The sequence below is a fragment of the Meleagris gallopavo genome, chromosome 1, assembly GCF_000146605.3.
Source record: "Meleagris gallopavo isolate NT-WF06-2002-E0010 breed Aviagen turkey brand Nicholas breeding stock chromosome 1, Turkey_5.1, whole genome shotgun sequence".
Taxonomy (NCBI): Eukaryota; Metazoa; Chordata; class Aves; order Galliformes; family Phasianidae; genus Meleagris; species Meleagris gallopavo.
This window is the reverse complement of record NC_015011.2, coordinates 29,474,509-29,486,788: the sequence shown is the minus strand read 5'-3', so window position 1 is coordinate 29,486,788 and position 12,280 is coordinate 29,474,509. Positions and strand designations below refer to the sequence as shown.

General features: G+C 42.8%; 1 protein-coding gene across 1 annotated transcript in view; it reads left to right on the top strand.

The window, feature by feature from the left end:
* Nucleotides 1-12,280, top strand: part of ADAMTS20 (ADAM metallopeptidase with thrombospondin type 1 motif 20) — a gene marked incomplete at its 5' end in the record, with an annotated part of 91,183 nt that overhangs the window by 27,716 nt on the left and 51,187 nt on the right. Inside the window, 5 exons of the mRNA XM_019612782.2 lie at nucleotides 443-483; nucleotides 780-885; nucleotides 1,914-2,060; nucleotides 2,378-2,519; nucleotides 3,858-3,962. Coding sequence (XP_019468327.1) covers nucleotides 443-483; nucleotides 780-885; nucleotides 1,914-2,060; nucleotides 2,378-2,519; nucleotides 3,858-3,962 — 541 coding nt within the window. The remainder of the gene's footprint in view (nucleotides 1-442; nucleotides 484-779; nucleotides 886-1,913; nucleotides 2,061-2,377; nucleotides 2,520-3,857; nucleotides 3,963-12,280) is intronic.

Sequence of the window (12,280 nt, the reverse complement as noted above, 5' to 3'; positions counted from 1 at the left end):
TGGAGTCTCTGATGCTCATTTATTGAGATATATTCTCTCTTGTTTCTTTTAATTTTTTTCTCCATGTTCAAATTGGACACATTGTTTTGCTTAAAACAATGTTTGATATTTGCCCTGAATTTTAGATTATTTTTGCAGCTGCTCTACTGCATGAGGTAGTATACTGGAATCTGCACATTTCCAGCAGCGTTTTACACTCACATGCATGTTAGAGAAACAGCTTAGTTTATCAATTTGTAGTCTTTGCAAGTTAGATAGAAAGTAATTCTTGTGGGCTTTGCTTGGTGAATGTAAATCACTTCTTTCACAAGAATGCAAATTCTTAAAATGGACTGCAAGATTAAAAATTTAGAATTGAGATTTGCATTTGCTGTATCTAATGTAGCATCAGTGAAATACTTTTAATGGAAGTATTTGCTTGTAATTTTTCTTTTCTTTTAAGGGAAGATATCTGCAGAGCTAGAGAGAAGTGTGATACTCTAGGTGAGTTATAATTTTTCTATCAGTATGATTTTACAGCAAAATCTGTAGGAGGAATTTAATGTAGGGTTTATGAAAAAAATCTGAAAATAGATATAAAATTTAACTGGCAGAGGAAATCATTTCAGAGCTGTTCCACACATACTGTGATCTTGGCTGGTAGTTGGTTTTGTGTAAATCTGGTTGCATAGCTTATGTGTGGCTTTTTCAATTCATGTGCTGTAGTATTTGTTTAGAGTCATTCCTTCTATGTTAAAACTCATTCTATTAAGCTTTTGTAAAAGAATTCAATTTTCCAGGTTTGGCAGAGCTAGGTACAATGTGTGACCCACTGCGCAGCTGCTCTATAAGTGAAGAAAATGGATTAAGTGCTGCTTTTACTATAGCACATGAGCTTGGACATGTGTAAGTACCTATTTCCCAGCAGGTAATTTTATTAAATTTCTTTTGAATATGACCAATTTCCAGGTTGTGTTGTACTTTTCCAAGGGTGAGTAGAATGTCTATGTACTTTTAGAATAGTCAGTGGTTTTGGCCCTTGCAGGGAGTCAGCTCTGCCTGCTACCTAGAGATATAGAAACATGAGATTTATAACCTGGCCATTGGCTAACTGGTATGATGGGAGGTACTGGATTTATCTGCCATCTTTTGTCCTTTTATTGTTTCAGCTGGTTGGGACACTGGAACAAGTATCTTAGATGCGCAACATAGCCCTGTTAACTACTTGCATTCTAGCCATGGTAGGAATTTAAGAAAAGACTTGTAATATAACACAGAAATATTCTTCCTTCTGTTTGATCCTTTCAGAAAACAATAGAGTAACACAAAGAAAAATACTTTACACAGAAAAATAAGAGGAGATGACAGCATTTTATTTTATGAAGCATACCTCATCAGTGATGGCAGAAAGATGCTATACTCTAGCTCCATGAGGCATGCCACAGTGTAGGTAACAATGGCATTACAGAGCTCAGTAGCTAGCTTGTTGATTTTCATTCTCCTGGAAGTTCATTTAGATACATGCCATTTATCATGTTACTTAAACTGAGTTATAAAGTATGATAAAATATTTGTTGCATAAAATGATGTTGATGGGCTCTGTAGTTATTGTATACTAAAAATTATAAGGTGAATATTGGGGCAGTGTGTTATGGACAGTCTTGAATATTCAGTTCAGTAGATGGGTTGTTCATTTAAAATGCCATACTCCCAAAACACTGGGATTTTTGCTGGTGTGTGAAAGAATTACACAGCTGTAAAATTCTTATGTATTCAGTGTGATTACCATAATGTCAGATGATGATAAAACGCGAGTTCCATTGCGATTCTAAGTTATGTTCAGACTTACATCTGGGGCTTTTGCTGTTACAACAGAAGTATTTCCATTAATTATAGCTGAATTTTTTTCGGAGTTTGTTTGTTTTGCTTCTTAGATTTAATGTGCCACATGATGACAGCTTTAAATGTAAAGAAGCTGGAATTAAACATCAGTACCATGTTATGGCTCCAACTTTAAATTACCATACAAGTCCATGGACCTGGTCAAAATGCAGTCAGAAATATATAACTGAATTTCTTGAGTAAGTACCAGTATAATGCATATATTTTTTTCAATTTTGTGTCATTCAGAAAAGGGTTAAAATTATTGTTTAAATGCCACTTTAATATTGTTTTTGGCTTTAACCACTGACTTGGAGGACCGAAATCCCCCAGAAATTACAGATATCTGACCCTTTGGAGGATGAGTAGCTCCACAGCTTCAATAAAGTGATAATCAAAATGTAAAACTAAGACTATTTAAAAATATCGGGGCATTGGTTATTGAAGAGCTCTTTAGTATAATCTTAATAGGTCAGAACAGTGATTAATTCACATTTTGTTCCTGTTTTCACAACAGCACTGGTTATGGTGAATGCCTCCTAGATAAACCAAGTGGAAGAATTTATGGTCTTTCTTCTCAGCTGCCTGGATTAATGTATGATGTCAATAAGCAGTGTGAGCTTATGTTTGGCCTTGGGTCGCAAGTGTGTCCCTATCTGGTGAGTGAACAATGCACAGACTCCTGCTTAATAGGTACTAAAAATTACTGCGATGTGGGCTTTAAAATGAAATCTCAGTCAGTCCATTTTTGTAAGAATTTTATCTTGAAGTATGTCAAAGTTCAGATTCTATTCTTAAAAGGGGAAAGAGTTCACTGGAAAGCCTTGCTGCTCTGTTTTATAGAAATACATAGGATTAAAATCAGGATGAATTAATTTTGATTTGTACATCTGTGAGTGTAAATATAATTCCTTTAAAAGATCTAAGTTGAGTAAATTAAAACTTACTGCAACTATCAAAAAAGATTGATTTCACGTTTTTAATAAATATTTTCACATTATAGCCACCATATTACATTAGCAAATTTCTTATCTGCTTTGACTGGTTTTATGAGTTTATAACTTTAAAATTAATATATTAATTCTTATACTTTTCCCAAATGTTTGATCCAAATTGCAGATTTCTTTTACTTTGTCAGATAATCCTCTGCCTTTTGGAGTGTACATTTCATATAATTAACCAAATATTCTTTAAAACAAAATTAGTATCTGGAAAGAAAATAACGTACAGAATCAAGTAGGTAAATATAGAAATATTTCAAAACACAGTGTGGCCTGTGTGCGAGTACAAGGTACAATAACAAACATAGCATTATGACCTCATTCGTTACTGTCAAGATGTCGAGATGATTTTGGAGCAAGTTGTCAAATAACCTATACTTGTATCACACAGCTTGTTGGAACTCTTTAGAGGAGAGAATTTAAGATGAAATTTAAAGTGTATTAAGTGAAACTGTTGGTATGGTAAAGTACTGTTTAAGAAGAGTCAGTCTTTATGGGAATATTATAGAAAAGCGAAAGACCTGAAGATGATGTTACTGAAGGCTGCTTTGAGATGTTTTTAATCCATAAAGTTTATTTGTCCATAAATAATCTCTTTAATAACCTGAAAAGAAGGTTTTTTTCTTAAGTTTCTAGTCAGTGTGTTTTCAAAAACAGTTCAATTTAGTGTCTTTATCTGAGTATTATGCTCCATCTCTATTGCATAATATCGACCATAATCTCCTACATGCCTTTTTATTAAATTATCTATTGAATTATAAAATCTAAAGTAATTTATCATTTCTAATAAGATCTGTTTCAACCATTCCATGTTTCTGCCCAGTGTTAGGCAAAATCGGTTTTTTGGAGGGATGAAGGAGGAGTTACCTGTACAAAATAATAGCAAATAATAGCAAAAATTAAACCCACATAGTATGAGAAAAATAAGGCAAATATCTCAATTGATGTCTAAAGCAGTGTACAAGTACAACAAAGGTAATCTTTTTTTCTGTTTAGAAACAATGCAAACGTTTATGGTGCACGAGCACAGAGGGAGTTCACAAGGGATGTCGTACTCAGCACATGCCTTTGGCTGATGGAACAGTTTGTGGTGTGGGAATGGTAAGCCTTCATTTGTTTCTCAGAGCTTGTATATGGCAAGGTCATTGAAGTAGATAAGAAAGACCAGTGCTTTCTGTGTGACAGTACTACTCCTGCAATGTAATGATTACTTAAGCAGTATCTACCTGACTTAACCTGCAGTTTCTTTTAGTCTTATACCGTTACGACATAAATAATACAGGTTGTTTGTTCAAAATAAGAATAATAGTTTACAGGTGTCATATTGGTAAAAAAATAGGCAGAAGACCTCAGGTGGAAGTTGCCATCTTCTCTTCTGTTGTTTGAAAACTTTAGATAATTCAAAAAAGTTGTTTGTAGTAGTGCAACAAAGATGAATTTCCTGAAAAGCACGCACCTCAAAAGCGTATTCCCCAGTTTCTCTTATTGAGGCTGTTCTACTGAGCTAGAACTAATTAAGTGTGAATGAATAAAGTACAGGAGTACAATTCTTTGGAAAACAATCTTTCAGTCAAACTCCTAGCTTCAGAAAATATTTGTGTATTCTATCTGTTTCAGACAAAATGTGAAAGTATCTATCAGTAGCTCTTCATCTATTCCAGCAAGTACCTTAACCACATGTAACTCACACTCATAGTCTCTCTTGCCTACTAGAATATAATTCAACATACTTGGATTTGTACAGGGCTGAAAACCAGAACTTCTCTTTCACTTACACCCTGCCTATATGAGGTATGGATTACATTTTTTTAATGTAAAAAGGAAAAAGTGGAAACTGGACTTCTTGAACCCTGCATGTTGCTTTATTTCATTAAGTGTTTAGAGAATAAGAAGGCAGCTCACTATTTCCTCATCTTGCAGGTTTTGTTTTTTTTGACTGGAGATTTTGATCTGTATCCTCTGAGTACATAACCTACAGCACTTAAAATACCTCGCACAAAGCACTTAAAATATCTTGATGGAGACAGAAGTATGAATGGATGTTAGTTGAAGTCATTGTTAATAGTGAGGGTGTGAGGGTTTTAGTGTTGGAGTTGCATGTAGCTAGAGAAGTGAGCAGAAGTAAAACATTTGAGTTCTTTACTGATCTAATCTTTGGCTTCTCCATGTCTCAGTTCACCACTAGCAAACAGAAATATTTTCTCACCCACTTGTGAAAATAAGTACTTCAGAGATTTTGACATGCTCAAATATGACAGTGATAAGATTATCTTATGTTTGGCAGTTTGTTATGCTAAGGTGCTTTAAGTAGTAGTGTGCTTGGCCAGCTCCAAGGGCTGTGGGAAAACTTACATTTTTATCTTTTAGTAATTTAATAGCTTCAAATGTGAATTTTAAAAAGTCTGGTTTGATTTCCATATGGAATATGCTTACTACATTATTATTATGTTATTACTAAAGTTCCCCCAATAACTTTTTACCTTCAAAGATTGCTTTTTTTCTTTTATTTTTATATTTCACAATACATAAGTAATGAGGAGTTTGAAAATACTGCCTTAAGGAATAACAATTTAATGGGTAAACAGTGTCTTACAAATGGCTTCTTTTTCTCTTGCAAAATTAGTAAAAAATATTTTAAGGTTGGGAAGGAAGCTTTGCTTGATTATATCTATCTGGAGATATAACATTTAACACATATTTCAGTCAGTCATTGATCAGAAAGGAAGTTCATCATTTGTATAAACTTTATATGTAACCCTTAATTCAATTGACTCAAATTTGCCAATAGCAGAGCACTTCTTTTATACAAGAAGTCAAAAGCCTATCTTATGGAATTATTGCAGCGAAACCAAACAGTTTTCTCTAGGAAGTGAAAAGCTAATTACAGTTGTTACCTCTGAAAAGATGCAAGAAAGAGCAGCCTTAATCTGACAAATTGTCATGTCGTCTTGTGTAAGGCACAGCTCCTTTTCTGTTGATTTTAGTGGGAATAAGCCATCGTGATGAGTTAATGTAACTAATATATGCTAGCATAATAAATACATTTGTGCTTGCAGTTCTTTTGTTGTGATGAATTCAAAAAATTGTATTTGAGGCATTTGCAGTTTCAGTGGTGCTGAACTCTCTTCTCTGTTGGCAGTAAAAAGGCCCAGAGGTAATGGTATGGAGCTGTGTCAGAAGAGGGTCAGGTTGAGAGTTAAGGAAAGATTCTTCACCAGAGGGTGGTTGGGCCTAGAACAGGCTGACCAGGGCAGTGGGGGAGGCACTGAGCTGCTGGAGTTCAAGGAGCATCTGGACAACTCTTTCAGACATTGGGTTTGATTTTGGGTGGTCCTGTGTGAAGCCAGGAGTTGGACTCAGTGATCCTTATAGGTCCCTTCCACTAAAGTTATTCTACGATGCCACGGTTTTCAACCTACCTCCTCTTAGGATGATAGCTGTTGTCCTTGTTCTTGAGGTCTGGTCCGCCGGGGGCTAGCAGTCTCCCCTCGCTAGGACCATAACAGCACTGACACCAATATGAGGATGCAGCAAATGGCGTTTATTGTGACTAAACAGCGACTTATATATCCTTCGTGCTTCGTCTACACCCCTTAAGCACGCATGATGACTTACTTAGCAGAGCAGGGGAGGTCCTATCCCATCACATCCCAACTCCTCGTTAACGCCTACTACAACATCTCCCCCTCCCCATGCTCAGTAAAGCCTTGCCCCGTTACAGCGTGTTATTCGCTTACTGCTTAATTACTCTAACGTAGATCATATAGAGGGTGATACACTACATTCTTAGGTGATTCAAGCTGAGCTAATTAAAGTCACATCCTACAATACTAGTAAAGTTGCAGACACAGAGATTTGAGTGATTACTGGTATCTACAGCAATATCATCTATGAGTATAGAATTATAAGAGGTCCTCATACAAACACACTCTTTCCCAATGTATATAAGCACTGTTTCAAGTGTCCCATTGCGATGAATTTCGAAGATGACAAATGTTCTGTTCGGTATCAAGATAAGTGTCTTGGGCCTTAAGAGTACTATGAGCAAAAGTGAAAGCGTTACATTCTTAACTGGCGCTATTAAGGACACTTTTCCTCAACGAGTGAGATCTTCAGAAGCAATTCCTTCTCCTGTTCTTTCGTCAATCCTGTCTGTATTCTGGGCCTTCTGAGGAGCCAAACCTGCAAATGGGAAGGCTCATGATCCAATTAGTTTATGCTAGTATCTGGCCGTATCTTTCTTGATGGGACCCAAACAACCTTCCCTGTTTCCTGATGCCTAACGGCAGCGAAACCGCTGCCCCAAACCAATATTGACCATCCCCTTTCCCATTGTCCACTTTCCATTCTTATCTTTATTGCAGGTCCTTCCATCAGGATTTTGGGTTGCCAGTGTTTCTGTACTGGAGTCCAATTACTTTCTCCTCGTTCGAAGTGATTCAACGCGTAAATAACCTTAGCTAGGATTTCTGCTTCTCTCTTGACCGGGATTCTCTCCCGGTACCCTTCTACTTCCCCAAGGACACGTATCTTTTCCTTGAGAAGGCGATTGGCACGTTCCACAATTGCCTGCCCCTGATAGTTACCGGGAATCCCTGTGGAGTGGGATATTCCCCAAGCTGTCAGCCATTCCTGGGTCGATTTTGAAGTGAAGCAAGACCCATTGTCTGTCTTTATCTGGCTGGGTAACCCCATAGCAGCTATTGCAGCAGCCCAATGGCTTTGTGCCGCGGATGAATTGGCCTTTGCATGCTGAGTAGCCGCGATCATGGTGGAAGCCGAGTCCACAGTAACAGCGAGCCACGGGCGAGGGGCCATCCGAGGTTCCCATGTGAAATCTGTCTGCCAGATCTGCAACGGCCCTAGACCGCATGGGTTGACTCCCACACCAATAATTGGGGCAGAACTGCAATGCGGGCACGCCTGGACTACATCATGAGCCGCTGACAAGGGATTAGAACAGGCTCATGCCAAAGCCTGAGCACCTATGTGAAGGGTCACATGAAGATCATGCGCGGCTCTGACCATAAAGACTGCTGTACCTACAGCCTTATCAGCTACTGCATTGCCCATCATAAAAAACCCTGGAACCTCTGAGTGACTGCGGACATGCAAAACTACAACTGGGGCTGAACGAGTGGCCAATACGTCTTCTAAGATACTGGCAGCCTCTGAACTGGGTAAACCTTCTTGACCCATTGGAGCCAGCAGCTTAGCTGCAAAAGCAGAATCCGTTACTATGTTGCAAGGAATATTTTGCCACATCTCTATCGTGATCACCACAGCCCTCACCTCCAAAAGCTGGACACTGACAGAGGGATCGGTAAAGATAGCGGTTTCCCATACTTCACCAGAGCCTTGCCAAACTACTGCTCCCTGTTTCGTGCCAGAGGAGGCATCCGTAAATAGAATGGGCCCTTGAAGAGGAGTGACCTGTACCCTAGTAGCTAACGACACTTGGAGAGGGCGCGCTAACTCAAAAACAGGCAGGGAGTCTGAGAAAAGCAATTTGCCTCCAAAACCCTGGAGCGCAACAAGAAGAGGCTTGGGGAGAGGCTGCAATTCACGAAAGGAACTCTGCAGATAGATTATGTCAGGTTCCCACAGGAACACTCGCACAAGCATCAATCGAGCCTTGCGGAGGAGAGTGGATAAGATCTTGAGCCATGAGGTGAATGCTCATGTTGGCTGGACCGAAAAGAGCCACCACAAAGGCTCTGGCCTTGCGCTTAGAGCGTATCCCATGACTGCAGCCACCCCCGCTTCACTACGAGTCACGGCCACTTCCAAAGCTTCAGTGGGGTTAAAACGAGTGAGCTTAGTGTCCATACAGCTCTGCAAGATCTCACGCCATGCAGAAACCATTTCTGGGGTGAGAATGGGGGATTCACTGGGATCTGTGCCTTTGAGCTGATCATAGAAGGGCTTCATGAGCCGAGCAGGAATCCCCAAAGCCTCTCTAAGCCATTGTATTGTGCCAGCCAGCTTTTGAACATCCCAAAGGGTTGAGACATTCGGCCGGATATCAAGCCCCACCGGGTGGACCATAGCAGGTCCAAATCGATACCCCAGGTATACCACCTCCGGGCCTCTCTGAATCTTTTGCTCGGAGATCACAAAACCAGCAGTTGTGAGAGCATCCACAACCTTAGATTCCAACAACTGCAGTTCCGGAAGGGAAGGAGCTGCTAGCGAGAGATCATCCATGTAATGACATTGGAAACACCTCTCTCACCGGCTCCAGTACCCTCCCCACTAGAAGCTGACATATGGTAGGAGAGCATGCCATCCCTTGAGGCAGGACCTGCCATTGATACCTTTCGGCAGGCACAGAGTTATTCTCGTTTGGAACAGTGAAAGCAAATGCTTCCTGGTCTTCCTCTGCCAGAGAAATAGAAAAGAAGCAATCCTTAAGATCAATTACTACTAACGGCCATCCTCTGGGAATGGCTGATAAAAGAGGGCCACCTTGCTGCACGGCTCCAAAGGGGACCAATTGAGCATTAACCGCACATAGGTTGTGTAGCAGGCGATAGGCCCCTGACCGTTTCTTAATGATGAACACAGGGGTATTCCACAGACTAAGTGAGGGTTCAAGATGCGTAAGGCGAAGCTCCTGAGCAAGCAATTATTTAAGGGCTGCAAGCTTATCACGTGGAAGGGACCACTGATCTACCCAGATGGGGCGGACATCCCATCTCCAGCGTAATGGAATGGCATGAGCGGCAGACAATTGGCAGACAGTGGCCCTAATCATAAATTTGTAATGCGTGCCCCAAGCCCCCTCAAGAAGTCCCTCCCTAATAACGTACCTGGCACTTGGGCTACAAAGGGAGTTATCAGGACAGGTCTTTCAGTGGTCCCGTCCCTATTTATTGACATGATTTTGACTTCATCCTTTGCCCTCTTTGCTAGGAGAGAACCTCCCACACCCGCCACCACACGAGATGGAATCAATGGCCAGTCACTTGGCCATTCGTGATCCGATATGACTGTGACATCTGCCCCAGAATCCACGAGTGCGGTAACAAATATAGATCGTGGGCCTGAGTAGTCGGGGGGTAACTCCCCAGCATACGAGACCACGATCTTAACGAGGGGCCAATCCTGACAATCCAGCGTCAGCGCCACTGTGGGCGCGTGATGAACTCAAGGGGATGACCTGGGGTTGGCCCAGTCAGAGGAATGGGGGAGGGGCCCTGGGCCAGGGGGACCCTTCCACCTTCGTTTCCCTGCTGCTGTTCATCTCTCCTGAGCATGCTCTTACTTGGGAACTGGCGGGCGGTATGGCCACGGCCTCCGCAATTCCAACATATTGGCTCTATCGGCCCCCTGGCCAGGCCCCGCGATCCTCATGCACCGCGTGCGATCGGACAATTTGCCTTAATGTGACCCACTTGGCTGCACACATAACATGGCCCCTGGGGCTGTCGCGCCCCAACTGCAGCGACAATAGCCGCTGCTAACCCTTCATTGGTCAGAGATGCTGTCTTTTGCTTATCCAGAGTATACTTGATCATCTCCCCAGGTGTACTAAGCTGTGGAGCAGCACGGAGAAGTTCCCTGACCTCTGGCTGGCTCTGCTGCCAGAGGCAGTCCATAATAACTGGACCTTGGGCCAATTTTGGGAGCTCTGACCCCTGTATGGCCTTCAGGAGCCTGTCCACAAAAGCAGAGAGTGAATCCGTCGGCCCCTGGATCACTTTGGTCCAAGGGTCCACAGGGTCCACACCCTTGGCTACTCTCTTAAACGCTTGAATCATCGCATCTGTAGCCGCTGTAAGTTCCCTTGTCCTAAGCCTGGCTGCTTGTCCCTGGGGGGTCTCCATTCCCCTGACCATTCCCGCCAAGCGCATTAATGAGGACCCATGTAATGGGTGATCGGGATGTGATTCCGCAGCCCCTATAGCCGCTCACAATCCTGTCATCCACTCTGAGGACCATAATGTATACTGTACTGGAGACAGCACCATGCGCATCAAATTCGTTATGTCGTGAGGGAGAAGGGGACTTACAGATGTCATGGCCTCTAAGGCATTCAGGGTGAGGGGTGAGTTCAAGCCTTGCTTCTCCACGCAGTCTAACAGGCGGGTAATATCCTTCAGATCAAGAGGTACCAACTGAGGGTTTCCTCTATTGTTTACAACAACTGGGAAAACTTCCAATGATCTTCCTTCGTCTATCAGACTAGACCTGATCTTTCCCCAGTCTGTTAGCGTGCCTCTCTTAGTTTCCCAGAACGAAGCTGCTTCTGCCTCCCCCCCACTGCTCTCCTTCCTCAACTCTGTGTCAGGCTGATAAAGCATCCGCGCTTCACCTCCCCTCCCTGCCTCCCTTGGCTCAGTCCTTGACTGATAAGAAGTTATCTGCCAAGGAGACTTCTGATTGGCCGCGCATTCTCTCATCTCCTTAAAAGGATATTGTGGCCGCTGTAGCTGAACGGATGGGTCCAGGTACGGCGGTCAGCATCTTGTTCCCCTCCATCAGGCACAGGCGGGGAGGTCGGCAGCAGTCGAACGCATCCACCATCTTGTCCCCCTTCACCAGCGAACACCTAAAAGGTATATCGCTCCCCACATCCTCCCCTTTATTCCAGAGATCGTTAATACTTTCACCCCGACTACCCCTCCCGTCTCCACCAGCTGCTACAGCTACGCCTCCTGCTCCCCCCGCCAGCGGGGCAAGCCCGAGAAGCTGTCGAACAGCCCCCAATGCCTCCCCCTTTTCCTTTGCTGTTTTTAATATCCCTAGCACCAAACCCCATGTTCTAAGCTCAGCACCCGATTGGGCATTCATCGTGTTCTGCGCAAGCAGCAAAGTAATCTCATCCCACTTCTGGGGATTCAAAATATCCCTGGGGTCCTCACACACCCCCTCCCGCTACAAGCAGGACACTATGGCAGCCAATTCCTTCTTAGAAGGTGTATCCCTGCCGCCGTAGTCCTTACCCAACTGCAACAATACCTTAACAACCATTCCATCCTGCGCAGGATCAGGCCACACTCCGGATCTCAGGTCACACACCAGACCTAGGGGGACATCAGGGGGGCGACGAGCCAACGTGCCTCACACGGGGCACCACTTGTTGTCCCCGTTCTCAAGGTCTGGTCCGCCGGAGGCTAGCATCTCCCCTCGCTAGGACCGTAACAGCACTGACACCTGTGCTGTTATGCGCAGTATAACATGAGGATGTTGTATGAGGATGTTGCAAATGGCATTTATTGTGACTAAACAGCAACTTATATATCCTCCGTGCTTCGTCTGCACCCCTTAAGCACGCGTGATGACTTACATAGCAGAGCAGGAGGGGTCCTATCCCATCACATCCTGACTCCTCGTTAATGCCTACTACAACAGATAGCCAGTAGATTTTTGATTCTGACCCAAAGTTTTTGATTTCCTAGATACAGCGCAGCTGA